At 53.6% G+C, this 16,477-nt stretch overlaps 1 protein-coding gene across 1 annotated transcript in view; it reads left to right on the top strand.

Moving 5' to 3' along the window:
* The window catches only part of DNAH10 (dynein axonemal heavy chain 10), a 114,919-nt gene extending 98,959 nt beyond the window's left edge, over positions 1-15,960 (top strand). The window contains exons 61-79 of the mRNA XM_033098368.1: positions 612-833; positions 1,079-1,226; positions 2,852-3,131; positions 3,792-4,021; positions 5,016-5,289; positions 6,026-6,130; positions 6,535-6,689; positions 7,252-7,406; positions 8,425-8,608; positions 9,205-9,405; positions 10,129-10,338; positions 10,523-10,618; positions 11,245-11,416; positions 11,867-11,998; positions 12,173-12,384; positions 12,465-12,632; positions 13,724-13,904; positions 14,974-15,119; positions 15,618-15,960. Coding sequence (XP_032954259.1) covers positions 612-833; positions 1,079-1,226; positions 2,852-3,131; positions 3,792-4,021; positions 5,016-5,289; positions 6,026-6,130; positions 6,535-6,689; positions 7,252-7,406; positions 8,425-8,608; positions 9,205-9,405; positions 10,129-10,338; positions 10,523-10,618; positions 11,245-11,416; positions 11,867-11,998; positions 12,173-12,384; positions 12,465-12,632; positions 13,724-13,904; positions 14,974-15,119; positions 15,618-15,764 — 3,418 coding nt within the window. The 3' untranslated portion in view covers positions 15,765-15,960. The remainder of the gene's footprint in view (positions 1-611; positions 834-1,078; positions 1,227-2,851; positions 3,132-3,791; positions 4,022-5,015; positions 5,290-6,025; positions 6,131-6,534; positions 6,690-7,251; positions 7,407-8,424; positions 8,609-9,204; positions 9,406-10,128; positions 10,339-10,522; positions 10,619-11,244; positions 11,417-11,866; positions 11,999-12,172; positions 12,385-12,464; positions 12,633-13,723; positions 13,905-14,973; positions 15,120-15,617) is intronic.
* Positions 15,961-16,477: the final 517 nt, after the last annotated feature.

Below are 16,477 nucleotides of genomic sequence, written 5' to 3'. Positions count from 1 at the left end.
GAGGCGCCACCTCTGTCGCTGGACACTTGTGGCTTTTTCAGTCCTGAGCTTCTTCTATCTTAAGTCGCTGGGGCTGTTTGATGCTTATGGGCAAGACCATTTGGCCATAGCTGGTCCACTGAATATGACAGTAGTTTTCTAATCGGTATGGAAAACACAGGAGAATATTGTTTGGAAACAAACCATGTTCAATATTTCTAAACCCTAGAAGACTTTGGCCGTTTACCAGAAGAGGCCAAATGGAACACCCGCTTTCTTTTATCTTGGGTAGAATTTTGTCACCAAGCAGGGCCAGAGCTTATGAGCTCTGCTAGGCGTGTTTAAAAGTTATTGTTAAGCGTTCTGAAACAATGCAGTTATTACTACTACAAACATTTGTCGAGGCCCTGTTAGATGCAAGGTTCTGCTGAGCCCTGGGATTGAACCAAGTCTTTCAAAACATTGGGTTCACAGGGAGACAATTGGCAAAAGGAGCTGGCAGTCTCTGTCTCTAAGAGAAATGTTTCCTCCTGGCTAGGCCCATTAGCATGGGTCAGGCTGGTTCTTCTAGAATGTTCCTTCTGATTGTGCTGGAAGGTAGCCGCTCACCGCAGCCTCCCGTCCTGTGCCAGGTGGCTGAAGGATTTGAACGAGCTGATGCACCGGCGGGTGAAGTTGCTGGGGGACTGCCTGCTATGCTCGGCGTTCCTGAGCTACGAAGGTGCCTTCACGTGGGAGTTCCGTGACGAAATGGTCAATCAAGTGTGGCAGCACGATATCCTGGAGCGGGGCATTCCCCTGAGCCAGCCTTTTCGATTAGAAAACCTGCTCACAGATGATGTTGAGATCAGCAGGTGTGTGCGACCTGAGCCAGGAGGACAAGGGGTGCCTCCAGCCGGGGCCCACGTGGGTGTCCCCCTGGTGGGCATGGCACTGGGTGCAGCCGACTTGACTGCACAGAAATGGTGGGGTGTGCTGCAAATCCAGCTCCCAGACCCTGAGGAGGGTTGAGCAGTCTAGGATTGGTAGATTGTTCCAGAAGGCCTGTCCTACCACCCTTAGCCCTTGGCTCACAACTTGGCAAATCCCTGTCTCCCAGGTGGGGCTCCCAGGGCCTGCCCCCCGACGAGCTGTCCATTCAGAACGGCATCCTCACCACCCGGGCCAGCCGCTTCCCTCTCTGCATCGACCCCCAGCAGCAGGCCCTCAACTGGATAAAGAGGAGAGAAGAGAAGAACAACCTTCGGGTACGGCCGGGGCCCCGCTTGGTGTCCTCTGCCCTCCCTGCCCCTTCTCCGGGTGCAGCTGGCTCTTCCCACTCCTGTTCCTGGCATTCCCACGCTCTAGCAGTGCCCAGCTGGAACACCACCACCCTGAGCCCACGCTGAGCCTAGGCGGAGCCCCCAGCCCCAGCCCACCGTGTGGAGTCTCGAGGGCAGGATTAACCTCCTGGCCTTTACTCTGCACTTCACCTTTGCGTTGCCTCCGAGGCTGTGAGAAACTTGAAGGGAAAGACAGTGCGTTGCTCATCTTTATGTCTCCTACACGGTACAGGGCTCGGTGGCCATAGTTGCTGAGTCTCTTTTTTTGGAAGCGGCGGGGGAAAGGGTTTGATTGAGATATAGTTCACATACCACACAACTCATCCATTTAAAGCATACAGGTCAGTGGTTTTTTAGTGTATTTACAGAGTTGTGGAACCACCAGAATCAATTTTTATCACCCCATAAGAAATGTTGTCTCCGTCAGCCATCACCATCCCTCCCAATTCTTCAACCCCCCTCCCCTACCTCTGGCAATCACTAATATTTTCTTCTCTGTAGATTTGCCTGTTCTAGACATTTCTTGTGAATGGGATCGTAATACGTGGCCTTTAGTGTCTGGCTTGTTTCACTCTGCACCATGTCCTCCAGGGTCACTCATGTTGGAGCAAGTGTCAGCGCTGTGTTTCTTCTCATGGCTGAGTGATACTCCACTGGACCGATGGACCACATCCATCCATCAGTTGATGGACATGTGGCTTGTTTTCACTTTTTGGCTGTTGTGAATAGTATTACTGTGAACGGTTGTGTATAAGTCGTTTTTGGGGACATTTTTTCAATTTTCTTGGGTGAAATTATTGGGGCCCAATCACTTTTTGCTGAAATAATTAGCAAACCCGTGATTTTGGGTTTTTCCTTTCCCCTATTTTTTCTGGTCTTTGCTCCCAGGTATGTACATGCTGTTGGGGGAAGCCTGTTTGTGTTCCAAACTCGGGAACGTGTGCCTCTAAAATTCACAGATAGTGTACGACACATATTACCAATGCAGCACGTCCCTCGGTGTCCCTCTTCCCTCAGCCTGCCAGGGAGCTCTGAAACGGCGAGCTCACTCCTCGCCCCTACTCCTCCTCCCATCCTCACCCTCACAGAGGGAAGACTCCATTTCTGGGGACAGAAAATCAGCATAATAAAACGGAGTGGACAGGAAGGGGAGAGGGCAGCCGCAGGGGACTGAAATAGAGGGAGACTTTTTTCAGATGTCTTGAGGAAAGGTATCAAAGCTGTCATGAGGTTGGAGGGAAATGAATAAAAGGATTAAGATGAACATTTTTGTGGGCTCTGTGTTTGGATGCTTTTTGCAGTCTTGTGAGAGATGTAATGAATTTTATAAATACTCTTGGCTGCTGAACTATGCTTTTTGAACGAGAGACTCCGCCTGAACCTCATGGATTTCTGGTTTTATGTGGTTTACACGCCTTGCGTCTCTCCCTGTTCCTCCTCCCTTCTGGCTCCCTTCAAGGTTCGGACACATCCAGTCCCCACTCCCAAGGTATTTTCCCCTTCCGTTTGGCAAGTGGGCTGACCCTGTGCACCTGGTCCTCACCCTCCAGGTCGCTTCCTTCAATGACCCCGACTTCCTCAAGCAGCTGGAGATGTCCATAAAGTACGGGACCCCCTTCCTGTTCCACGATGTGGATGAGTACATCGACCCCGTGATTGACAACGTCCTGGAGAAGAACATCGTCGTCTCCCAGGGCCGGCAGTTCATCATCCTGGGAGACAAGGAAGTGGACTACGACTCCAATTTCAGGCTCTATCTGGACACCAAGCTGGCCAACCCCACATACGGCCCGTCCGTGTTTGGGAAAGCCATGGTGATCAATTACACGGGTAAGGCTGCAGCGCCGCAGCGGCAAGTTAGGGCGGTCGCCATGGAGACCTCGATCTGAGATCAAGGACGGACATCATGTCATCCAGCGACCCCAGATCGTTCTCTCGTAGGCGCATCTTAACTGGTCAGTCTACATGCTGCAGCAGTACCTGGGGGTTACGTGTCTTGAGGAGCAACTGAGTCTGGGCCAGGGGCTCGGATATTCCCGCCTGGAGGGAGGGGTGACCTCTTTCCATGGGCGCAGGAGGTAATCCTGCATTCTTTGTTGAAATATATGACATAATTGGGGATTTCCCCCATTCTTCTTAACTGAATTCTGTCAGGAATTGAAGCCCATTTCTCGAATTTTCTGGGGTTGTCATACAGTTTCTTAATTAAACAGGCGAATAAGGATTGGGAATGTTTTCAGCTCGGGCTCCCCAATATGGGGAGCCCGGGATTTTCATTTGGTGCATCCGTCCACCACTCTATAGAGCAGCGTCTGCATTTTCTTCTGACATTTTTCACCTTGTGGTTTTAGAGTGATTATGGCAGGAGCTTGAGTCCTCAGGTTCCTGAAATGCTGGCCAGGACCCACCCTCTCAGCTTGCGTCAGGCACAGCTGCACAGGCGAGAAGCTGCGGCGACCAGCTTGTGAGGGCCTCCCCCTGTCCCCACAGTCACGCTGAAGGGCCTGGAGGACCAGCTGCTTAGCGTGCTGGTGGCCTACGAGAGGCACGAGCTGGAGGAGCAGAGGGAGCACCTAATCCAGGAGACGAGCGAGAACAAGAACCTGCTGAAGGATCTGGAGGACTCCCTCCTTCGGGAACTGGCGACCTCCACGGGGAACATGCTAGACAACGTGGACCTGGTATACACGCTGGAGGAGACCAAGTCCAAAGCCACGGAGGTATCAGCTGCACGGGAAGTGCACGGAACCAGGAGCCCATCTCCTCATGTGCTCCAGGAGGAAGTCAGACTCGTGATGTCAGGGCCTCATGCGTGGTCGGTCCCGGGTCTCAGAAGCGGAGGGTTTGGGCTGGGGGTGGTGGTGGGAGGACATCAACCTGTGCTGTCATCAGACTCGGGCTTTGAGTCACCTGGGGGTTTGCCTGATGAGGAAAGGTCACCTCTATTGGGCTGTGCTATGGGGAGGGGAACCCTAAACGTGTTCCCAGGGTCCCTTGTACATCAGGTCAGCCTCGTTCAGTTGAGAGTAATAGAAAACCCAACCCTCCTTGGCTTAGGTCAAAAGGGAATTTATTGGCAGAGAAAAGAGAAAAGTTCAGGATGGCTTCAGGTGGGGCTGGATCCAGGACTCCAAGCATATTCTCAGGACTTTATTTCTTTGCATTTCTGGGCTGGGCCTTCTGCTGGGCTGGCTTCACTCTCTGCCTCCCATGGAGCCAAGCTCCCCTCACGGTCACAAGATGGGTCTGGCCTCATGTCCCCTCAGGATCAAGTTTAAAGGGAAGAGTGAGAATCTTTGCATGTCCCTATCATGAAGGTCCTGAGAGTCACTTAAATCACCTACATGCCCAACCCCACACAGTCCCATGGCCTGGGGATGCCATGCGTCGATTGGTTGGGCCTGGGTCACACGCTCCTCTCCTGGAGTTGGGGTGGAGCACCCCTATATGGAACGCAAGGCGGAAGTTGTGAGTGTCCAAGTAAGTCAGGGACTGTTGTTAGAGAAGGGGACAGGGGGTCAGGGGAGTCAGCCACGAATGTCCCGCACATCTTGCGAGAAGGGGATGCCCTGCAGCCCTGGAGAGTGCTGTCTGGATATCTTGGTCGCCCCTCCCACTCCCGCGCTCTGCCTTTTATTTTCTTGCCCATGTTAGTCTTCCTGGTCATGGGTCTAAGTCTTCCTGTTTCCATGGCAACACACACCTTCCCTTTAGGTGTCAGAGAAGCTCAAGCTGGCAGAGAAGACAGCCTTGGACATCGATAGGCTGCGGGACGGCTACCGGCCGGCCGCCAGGCGGGGGGCCATCCTGTTCTTCGTGCTGTCTGAGATGGCGCTCGTCAACGCCATGTACCAGTACTCCCTGAGCGCCTTCCTCGACGTCTTCGGGTTGTCCCTTAAGAAGTCGCTGCCTGACTCCGTTCTTATGAAGCGATTAAGGAACATCATGGACACACTGACCTTCAACATCTATAACTATGGTTGCACCGGTGAGCACCTCCTCCCACTGAGTAGGACGGGGGTGCCGTGTGCACGCGCGTACCTCTGGGTCTTGTGTGCAAACTTCCTCTTCTCAGAAGGACAGTGGTCAGACTGGGTCAGGGCCCACCCCCAATGGCCTCACTCTAGCTGCGTCACCTTTCTAAAGGCCCTGTTTCCAAATGCAGTCACATCCAGAGGTCCTTGGGCTCAGGGCTTCAGCATACGGATATGGGGGGACATAATTCTGCCTGTACCAAATGGGCTACAGGGCTCACTTAAGTAGCCAAGCCTTCTAACACATAGGAAGTAGAGCTGAAATCCCAGATTTTGACTTACACAACTTTTTTCCAGAAAGGCATTTCTTCTGCGAAAAAAAAAAGACTAGTATTTTGTTTCATCCTATCAGTGTAGAGTCTGTTGACAGCATGTGCTTTCTCTACCATCGAGACTGGCTCGCCACGGCCAGCAGCCCACAGCCGGCCCACTGCTTGCTTTTATAAAACATGTTTTCTTGGAACACGTTTGTGTACCCGTTGGTATGTATATGTATTGGGTATGCCGTGTAAATTGGGCCAGAGGTTTTCCACTCAGACCGCCGTGGGTGTCAGGCGCAGTGAGGGCTCAAAGCAAGCGTGCAGTCTACGTGTTTCATTTCCCTTAAATTGAAGCACATTGTGCATAAGGAACTCAGTTTTCAAAGTGGTTTTTTTTTTAAATTGTCAATATCCATCTATTTCTCTTCAGGGTTGTTTGAGAAGCACAAGTTACTCTTTTCTTTCAATATGACAATCAAGATAGAACAAGCAGAAGGGAGAGTCCCCCAGGAAGAATTAGATTTCTTTTTAAAAGGTAATGAATTTGCCTCATTTCATTCTTCCCAACTCACTTGACCCACACTGCATATATATGTAAGTTTGTTCATTCAAACAAACAGCAACAACAACAGAAATTCTCCTTAACACGCGGCTTCCAACAGCACTTCATTATTAAATGTTTCGATTGACAATTCCAACCTCAGAAATGGTTCTGGTTTCACTCGGAGCACCCAGTCTCCACCTACAGGCTGCTCTGAGGCTGGAGGCCAGGCCGAGTGGCTGCTTGGAGCCTCAGGCGGTGACTCGGGAAGCCCACGCGTCCTTCTCTTCCCAGTCCCCTCTTTCTAGTAGATTTTTCCCCAGAGCGAGAAAAGTCCAAGTCCAGAGCTGCCTACACCTCCTGGTGTCGGCTGTTGACTCTTCTTCTGTTGTGATTAGGAAACATTTCCCTGGAGAAAAGCAAACGAAAAAAGCCCTGTGTTTGGTTGTCCGACCAGGGATGGGAAGATATCATTCTTCTATCAGAAATGTTTTCAGACAACTTTGGGAGTCTTCCTGATGATGTTGAGAAACATCTGTCTGTCTGGCAGGAGGTGAGCTCATGTTCTCTTTCTTCTCCTTCCCTTCCCTACATGTCAGTAATCTCCAAACTTAGACTGTAGCCTAAGTCCTCATAAGTGAGAAGATACTCCTTTGAGTGATTCATTCAGAGTATAACCCAGTGCCCTCTAATTCCCTGAACTCTCCTTTATCTAGCTCAGCTAGCTTTGTGGGAGAACCATCCATCTGTCCATCTGTTTATCCATCTGTCCGTTCATCTACGCATCCATCCATCTCTCCATCCGTCTGTCCATCTGTCCATCCATCCATCCATCCAAGAAATATTTATTGGGTGCCTACCATGGACCATGTCCCTTGATGGGCGCTGGGGACTCAACAGTGAATAACAATCAGATCTTCCCTTCCTGGAGTGCATAGTTTTGGGGAGTAGAAAGTGGCCTGACTAGAAGTGGCCTTGATGTTCATACTTCTATAGATTTCATCCTTTTACAGTGGCTTTTGGGGCCTGTCTCATACCGTTGGGATCTTCATGTAAAAATGGGGCCTGTCTCATTACACTGTTGTGCCACTATGACTGTCCTTTGCTCTTCCCAGTGGTATGACCTGGATTCGCTTGAGCAGTTTCCATTCCCCTTGGGGTACGATAAAAACATCACCCCTTTCCAGAAGTTGCTTGTTTTGCGCTGTTTCCGTGTGGATCGGGTGTATCGGGCCGTGACCGACTATGTGACTGTAACAATGGGAGAGAAGTAAGTGTGTTGTTTGTTTGCTTGGCCCTTTCTGTGAGGTCGTCCCCACAGCCGGCAGTGGTTGGCCAGCTCCGGAGAGAACTGTCACAGCCCCGTCTTGGAGCATTGTTTGATAGCCAGTGCTATTCAAGAGACATGCAATGTGCGAGACACAGGGAATGTCAAGTTTTCTAGTAGCCACATTCAAAAAGAAACAGGTGAAATAAATTTTAATAACATACTATGTTTCACTCAATATATTTAAAATATTATTTGAACAAGTAATTGAGATACTTGTGCGTACTTCTTTTGGTATTAAGGCTTCAGACTCCTGTGTGAGCTCAGCTGACGAGCCACACTTCCACGCTCAATGGCCACGTGGCTCGAGGCCACCTGATGGACATTGTAGCTCCAGGATTGAGTGCAAAGCCAGACAGACAATTTTAGTTGGCAAACTAGTATGCATTCATGGCTGAGAGGTGATGGAAATGAGGGTATGAAGCTGGGTGGGGACGGTGCCATGTCAGAGAGGTCACATCCTGGTCAGCTGTCCTTTAACTCCCAGTGAGTGATACTAGGTGGCAGTGGGACCCAGATACTCTGACTCTTCAAAAGCAGATACAAATTTGGATTTCTCCCAATCCTTATGTACTGGCAGCTAAGTTTTTGGACACGCCTTGGAGCTGTCACTGGGGAACCTCTGGGTTTTGTGCTGAGGGGACGTCAACCCGGAAGGCTGGCCAAGAGGCCGCCCGTCAGGAGTCACCCAGCTCCATACAGACCTCCTAACGCCCACACGGTAGACCGAGCTGTGCCAGAGGGGTGCAGAGAGGTGCCCAGCACTCAGTTCACCGTTCAGTGTGCACATGTGCACAGAAACTGGGTTCTAAAACGAGGAGGGGTGTGCGAGCCGCTGGAGCAGGGGGCTCCTCCCAGGGTGCCAGACGCGGGGCGGAAAGCGCTGGTCAGACAGGCCGGCCCGGCCTGGAGCTGGCCTGCAGGACCCCTCCTAACTCAGGGCGAGTGCTTCTTTCACCAGGTACGTGCAGCCCCCCGTGATCAGCTTCGAAGCCGTCCTCGAGCAGAGCACTCCAAACTCGCCCATCGTGTTCATCCTGAGCCCGGGCTCCGACCCTGCCAGTGACCTTATGAAACTAGCCGAGCGCAGTGGTTTTGGGGGAAACCGCCTCAAGTTTCTGGCCATGGGTCAAGGTCAAGAAAAGGTACTTTGTTGTTGGAAGGAATAAGCTCTAAATTGGAGTGAGGTCCCCGGACTCTGTTGGGAATCAGGCTTCGAGCTAATAGTGCCGCTGCACGCGTGAGCTCGACGGATTTGGGTCTACAGAGCAGGAATGAGATGCTAGGAGGACGAGGATATTAGCGTGTGCAGTTCTACCCCCGCCGCCCTCTGACGGCCCACCCCGCGGTCCCTGTGCTCTACTGCTCTCAGAGGCCCTTTTCTCACACATTCATCTCCTCCTGTCCTTACCACACCCTGCCGCCATCAGGGTTGTCACTGCCCCAGTGGCACAGCCCAGGAAGTGCCACTGTGTCGGAGGAGATGGAGATCTTAGGGCCGAGCGCTGCCACTGAGTGCAAAATGCTCCCTCACCTTCCAGGCTGGGGCCAGCCCAGCGGACACAGGTGGCCTGGAAGGAATTCTAAGATTGTGTCTTTGAAGGGCCCTCTGTAGCTCCTGGATCACCGGCTTCGGAGGGGTGGGCCATCACTTTTGGGGGGCTGGGAGCGGGTCTCTGGGCGAGCGCGGGCTTCGCATGGCTTTGGGACCAGCTCTTCCCTTCTCTCCCCATTGGTGTAGCTGGCTCTGCAGCTGCTGGAGACGGCGGTGGGTCGCGGGCAGTGGCTCATGCTACAGAACTGCCATCTCCTGGTCAAGTGGCTGAAGGACCTGGAGAAGTCCCTGGAGAGGGTCACCAAGCCCCACCCAGACTTCCGCCTGTGGCTCACCACGGACCCCACCAGGGGCTTCCCCATCGGGATTCTGCAGAAGTCCTTGAAGGTCTGGTTCAGGACAAACACCGACATGCCCACAGCCCCGTTTCTCAGCTCACCAGCGTTTTGCTGTGCGTGTGTGTGGATTTAGAAATAAACCTAGGATATGGTGGGAATCTCATGGACACCCATTCCCAATTCCATCTCTCCCTCTCTCTTCGGAGATAAGCACTGTCCTGAATTGGGTGACAATGACTGGGTGACAGTTCAGACTCCCGGGCCTGTCTGTACTACTTCTGGATGAACCCGAACAATGTCTCCGTTAGTTTCCACGTACTTCACATTGATTAAACCTCTTATCGCTAATCCTGGGCCCACCCGCAGCCTGCGGTACTCTAGTGGGTTGTACAGAAGGTTCCAGTGGCTCACACGCCCCATTTAACTTACTCTCCCGAGAATTTTTGGGTAATGGTTTTGTCATCTGCTTGTGGGGCAGGTAGAAGGAAAATGTAATTGCTTTCATTTTACATTTGAGGACCCCACGGTTCAGAGAGAGGTTAAAGAACTTTCTCCGGGTCCCTTGTTGAGCAAGTGTCATCGTGAGGACAACACCCACTTCCTTAACTTCTTCTCCTGGGCCCTTAACAAGAGACTTTGGCTATTTGAGGAATAGGCCAGACGGCTGCGGAAGGAGGAAGGAAACACCAGGAAGTCTCCGTTCTGCACGCCCTTCAGAGCTGTCTATGGGTCTGCCGTTTCCGTCACCGTCTGTTTCCTCCTCGTCTGACAGGTTGTCACAGAGCCACCCAACGGGCTGAAACTCAATCTGAGAGCAACTTACTTCAGGATCCCTCATGACATGCTGGAGCAGTGTCCACACCCTGCATTCAAGCCCCTGGTGTACGTGTTGGCGTTCTTCCACGCGGTGGTGCAGGAGAGAAGAAAGTTCGGGAAGATCGGCTGGAACGTGTACTACGACTTCAACGAGTGTGACTTCCAGGTCAGGGCACAGCGGTGGCTGCATCCCCTCAGGACCCGCCCTGCTGGTGGCTTGTCCCGTCCCCGCCCGCCCGTTGCTCTAAGTTGGCGACAGCCGAGCTGTCCCTTCCACATCCTCAGAGGGCTCCGAATGCGGACGCCTCTGTGGGTTGGAGTATAGCGAAGCCTGTTCCTCTTCCTTTAAGGTCTGCATGGAAATTCTGAACACGTACTTAACCAAAACCTTCCAGCAACATGACCCTCGGATCCCATGGGGCAGCCTCAAGTACCTGATTGGAGAGGTGGGAGTGTCTTAGAGGACCCTCTGGGGACACCTCCCGGGCTGGAGCAGGGCTGGCCTGGCGCCCTGTGCGTGACCGGTGACTCCCTCCTGCTCCTCCCGCCCCCCAGCCCCGTGAAGGCCCCTGGGTCCCTGCAGTCACCCAGTGTCTTTGTCCTGAGTCAGCTCCATCCACACGGAATTCCGGGTTCATTGCCACGGGGCTCGGCTGCTTTAGGGTCGGCAGTCCTCCCGTCCAGTGGACGTGTGGGTCCACTGTGGGACCACGACTGTACAGGGGTCTCACACAGCTCACACCGTGGCAGACATCACCAATTTCAAAGACAAGAGTGGCTGCTGGCTTCTTCGGTGGTTCTGTGTTACCGCTTGTTCACTGTGTTTTGAGATTCTGCCCATCGTGCACTGGCTTCCAGCACTTCCTGAGGGCCCCGTGTCCCCTGGGCTCTGAGTTGTAGACAAGCCTCCTGTATACAGTGGATCAAAGGTTACGCGGTCTGCATGGTCTGAGCAGCGCCGTGGCCAGGCTGGCAGGATGGCACCGAGGGCGCACGGGTTTGCCCCTGAGCCAGCCTTGGGGTACCCCCAGGGTTCTGGGGCCCGGCCGGCTCTCAGCCCCTGTACCTTCAGGTCATGTATGGAGGACGGGCCATCGACAGCTTCGATCGGCGCATCCTGACCATCTACATGGATGAGTACCTGGGAGACTTCATCTTTGACACTTTCCAGCCCTTCCACTTCTTCCGGAACAAGGAGGTGGACTATAAAATCCCTCGCGGTGACGTCAAGGAAAAATTCGTTGGTGAGATTTCGCAGACACCAGAGAGGATCCGAAACGCCTTTCCTCAGGGGGGCCATGCAGTTCGGCTGTCCTGTTTTCTGTGGTTGGCTTGGTGGCTCTTCTGGCCCCTGCTGGGGGGCTCTGTCGCTGGTGGTGTGGTCACCTGTGAGGGGGCCCGATGGACTCGTCCTGGCCTCAGAGCTGACGGACTTAGTTCAGGTTTCCTGTCCTGGAATGGTGGTCGATACATCTGATTCTGCCTGGAGGGGCAGAGCGGCCCTTGGGAAGCTCCCTGAGCTGTTTTCATACAAGACAGAGCTGGACTGGGCGTGCTGGTGTAGAGTGTTCGTTGAAAACGTGTCACCCACCGAGCGGTGGAAATGAGTCTTGCGTGTCTGGGGATGTTACTCTGGGGGCCCCCGAAATCAAGGGCGGCATGACGTGTCACCTGTCTGTCCTCTGTGACTGTAGAGGCCATCGAGGCCCTCCCGCTGGCCAACACACCTGAAGTGTTCGGTCTTCATTCCAACGCCGAGATCGGCTATTACACTCAGGCTGCTCGAGACATGTGGGCTCACCTGCTGCAGCTGCAGCCCCAGACAGGTAAGGCGTCCCGTGGAGGCTGCATTCACGTGGTTGGGGCCCCAGGGGTGGCACCTAGTGTTGCTGTCGGTCCTGAGAGCTGGCACATTGCGGTGTCTTTCCCAAACCAGAAGGCGCAGGTGCCCTAGGCCCACGCTCGACGCCCTGCTGTTCTAACCTGTGTCCTGGTTTCAGGGGAGTCCAGCAGTGGCATCAGCCGAGATGACTACATTGGCCAGGTGGCCAAGGACATAGAAAACAAGATGCCCAAAATCTTCGACTTGGACCAGGTCAGGAAGCACCTGGGGATGGCAATGTCGCCCACGTCGGTGGTGCTCCTGCAGGAGCTGGAACGCTTTAACAAGCTCGTCATCCGCATGTCCAGGTCCCTGGCCGAACTGCAGAGGGTGAGCTGGCCTGACGGACGTGCAGTGGCTGCCTCCACGTGCTGCCTGCGCTCCCTGACCACCCTCGATTCTATCCGCAGGCCTTGGCTGGAGAAGTTGGAATGAGCAGCGAGTTAGATGATGTTGCCAGGTCCCTTTTTCTCGGGCAGATCCCTAACATCTGGAGAAAGCTCGCCCCTGACACCCTGAAGTCCCTTGGAAACTGGATGGTCTACTTTCTGCGGCGGTTCAGCCAGTACACGTCGTGGGTAAGTGAGAGGTCGCTGTCTGGTGGCCACTTTGAGGGGCAGCCCGGACCCCCTGTGACCACCCCAACCCCTTCTCCCACCCAGCGTGACCTCTGGAGCAGTCGCTCGGGTGCTCTAGAACTGCTCTCTGACTCTACCCATATCTTTTGCCTTTTTTTTAAGACTTTGAAGCATACTACACAGCGTGATTGGTTCCTCTAAGCGTCTGTCTTGGCAGCAGTTCCATCTAAGTACCTCCAGGCCCCCTCGTTATTTTTAGGGTACTTCATTTTACAGAGACCCCGTGGCCTTACCTCTGGTGGATGTTTAGGTGGTTACCATCGTTTGGTTCACGTCAGCACGTCCCACGGGGAAACTCCTCTAGCGACTCTGTGGGATTGAGTGTGCCTTGTAAATCCTGACACTCTTGTCATGTACTTTGCTAGAGAACAGTGTGTGAAAACAACTGTTCCCCTTGTGTGTCTGCAACTCTGTGCGTTCTTAGTATTCTGCATCTTTCCCCCGATCAGGGAGATGTGCTTTTCTCTGACTGTGGTGAAGCTGAGTGTATTTCACATGCGTTTGGACATTTCGTGTTTTGTTTTCTGTGAATTGTCTTTTTGTATGTTGGTTTCATTTTTATCGAGTTCTCTGTCTTTTAAAGTTGATTTGTTTAAGAACTGTTTGTATGTCAAGGAAATCAGCCCTTTATCCGCCAGGGTTGTAGGTATCCCCCAGCTTGTCCTAAGTCTTTGGACTTTTGTGTATGGTATTTTTTCCACAGGCAAGTTTTACATTTTTATGTAGTCAAATATATCAGTCTTTTCTTTTTTGGCATCTGGATTTTGTATTCCTCACTCCAAGATTATGACGATATTCACTGGAGATTTGATCTGGTACTTTGGTGGTGTTTTGTTACATCTCAATCTTTGCTGCTTCTGGAATATGGTGGTCCAGCTTGCTTTTCCCAGACGGGCTGGCCCCTGTCCCACACCATCCTTTTGCCACTAAATGAATTACGTCTTTTATTGTGAACGCACTTCTCGTCAGGTTTGACCCTGGCATTTGATGGCAGCCCCAGGCTCCCACTAGCTGCCCTCCCTTCTCTCCAGGTCACTGAGGGTGAGCCCAACGTGATATGGCTCTCGGGGCTGCATATCCCAGAATCCTACCTCACGGCCCTGGTGCAGGCCACCTGCCGGAGGAACGGCTGGCCACTGGACCGCTCCACCTTGTTCACGCAAGTGACCAACTTCCAAGATGCCGATGAAGTGAGCGAGCGGGCAGGACAAGGTATGGTCAGCTCCTGATGGATTTCCAGCCTCTCGTTTAGGGTCTCCCTCCCAGAGCCACCCCCGATTCAAAGGGATGAGCGTCGTGTGGGCCTGAATGGGCCAGGACGTGTTAGGAAGTCAGACAGCCTCAAATACTGGCCGTCTGTACACTGTCCATGTCTTGATGTCTCTGAGGGGAGCACACACGCTTCTCTTCCAGGTGGTCCTTTGAGACCGTGGGGTGATGCCAGGGGAGGCCTGACCCATGTTCCCCCTGCTGGTTTCTGGGAAATGGGCTCCTGGGTCAGAATCAGATCTTTCAGAGAACCAGCTCACCAGGTGGCTTCCCTGGAAACCTTAGGGGCTTGGGGTCTGGGAGCCGGAGACAGGATGGACTAGATCGGAACCATTCAATTCTGCTGTAACTTCGGGTCCCTTGGTCACAGACCGTGCAAACTGGAGCTGGAAACTGCTGTTTACCGGGGCCATGTTGTCTTAGGGGATATTTAACCACAAATACCAAAGCACCCTTGAGCTCTTGAGAGGGGATTTATGGTAAAAATTCAGGGATGGCCAGGAGGCCAGCGAGGTCACTGAGGGACTGGCAGGTGTCGGGGCCACCACTCTCTCTGGGCCTGTTGACTGTCATCTGCTCCTCTCCATGTTCCAGTGTCCTTCTGCCTAGAGACCACTTTCTCTGCCAGGCTTCAGCTTCCTGCTCCCCAGTCACTTGCTCAGAGGGGATGTGGGGTTGGCGTGGTGCCAGCGTGGGGGCCCAAGGCCGTCTAAGCCTGTGTGCCTTGCTGGTAGGTGGCTGGGCAGAGGCGGCCCCCCTCGTCCATTTCACTGCGACCATGGGGGAGGGTCATGGGGTCTGCAGAGTGTCCCGTCTGGGCTGCTCCTCTCAAAAGGGAAGGTGGGCAGGGCAGAAATGCCGGCCCCCTCTTTTAGAAAAAGGCCTGAGCTGTGTCTGGGGAAGGCCAGTCAGTCACCTTGCTGCGTGTTGGATACGTGCATCAGAGAGCGCTGCCCCGCAGCGGAAGTTGTGGTGCCTCCTGTCAGCCCCGGCTCTCTTCCGGTGCCTCTAGGATGCTTTGTGTCGGGACTGTATCTGGAAGGTGCCGACTGGGACATCGAAAGAGGCTGTCTCGTCAAGAGCAAAGCCAAGGTGCTGGTTGTGGACCTGCCCATCCTGAAGGTCATCCCCATTGAGGCCCATCGCCTCAAACTGCAGGTGGGAGGTCGCGGCGCGCCGCTTCCCCGCCTCTCTGCCGACGGTGGCTACCCACCAGGCCGTTGCAAGCAGTCTTGCCTTTACCAACGGGCGCTTACCTCTCCTGGGTGGGGGAGCCTGTGGGATACCCTGACTGCGTGGAGTCACTCCCTGGAAAATGCACGTGTGCACACGCGTGTCTGCAGGCTTCTCAGGGGGCACAGATTCAAGGGCAGAAGCGGAGGTCCAGACTAACTTCCGGAGAGGCTCCTGGCTGCTCGTGAAATTCTGTGGGCAGTGCTGGAATCAGAAAGTAGTTACCGCTGGCGTGGACGGCACGCCTGCTGCTTTGCCCGGCCTGGATCCACTTCTCATGAGTGTGTCTAGGGGAAGTTAGCGGCCACGGGGCTTGTTTGCTTCGATGCAGCCCTGCAGGACGGCGCTTAGACAAGCCTTCAGCCCTCCCGTGGTGAGCTCTCTCCTCTGACTCGGGACTCCTCACGCGCCTTTCCTTTGCAGAATACCTTCCGGACGCCAGTCTACACCACCTCCACCAGAAGGAATGCCATGGGGGTTGGCTTGGTCTTTGAGGCCGATCTCTTCACCACGAAGCACATTTCTCACTGGGTGCTGCAAGGGGTCTGTCTCACCCTGAATTCTGATTAACCCGCTGGCTGAAGGGCATTCGTGAACAATGATCAAGTCTGAGGTCACTTCTTGGGGCCTCTCAGGAGGCAGGAGGGGACTGACGACTTTCCTTTTCGTTTGAAATAAGCCATTTTAATCTCTTTCTACATAAGTTAACCTGAATGGTTTGGTTTTTGAAGCTTTTTTTAAGAATACAAAAAAAGTAAATTTAATATGAGAGCATTTTCAGATGTTGAGTTTTCTTTCCCTTCTCAGAGGAAACAGTTGATTAAGCAAAAGTGCCTGGCGTGTCACTGGTGCAAGTGAGAACCCTAACATAAGTTTTCAAAAGCGTGTTTTTGATGATCTGGGTCTGTTTCAGCAGATGCCTCTTTGGGGCACGTCTGTCTGCTGAGGTGTGGGGTACAAGGCCCAGGGGCTGGGTGGGCTCAGGCAGAGCCCCCCTTCCGTGGGCTGGTGGTGCCGGGCACAGAGCGGAGGTGGCCAGTCACCCACAGCCCCTCCTCCCCCCTTTTGAGCCCTCTGGCCGGGCTCTGGCTCTGGCCTGCCAGCCTGTGGGAGAGGCCGTTGAGCTTGGTGTTTAATTCCTGCATCAGTTCCTGCCCCCACCCTGCCTGGGTCTGTGTGGGGTTGGGCGCAACTTAGAACCCCAGGACCAGCAGCTACGGGGTGTCCCTTGTGCACGCCACGGGGCCAGCCTGGAGCCCTGGCCAGGCCCGACGGGAGGTGAG

This window comes from Rhinolophus ferrumequinum, chromosome 25, assembly GCF_004115265.2.
Source record: "Rhinolophus ferrumequinum isolate MPI-CBG mRhiFer1 chromosome 25, mRhiFer1_v1.p, whole genome shotgun sequence".
NCBI classification, from domain to species: domain Eukaryota; kingdom Metazoa; phylum Chordata; class Mammalia; order Chiroptera; family Rhinolophidae; genus Rhinolophus; species Rhinolophus ferrumequinum.
Note: the sequence above shows the minus strand (reverse complement) of the source record. Positions and strands in the feature narration are given on the sequence as shown.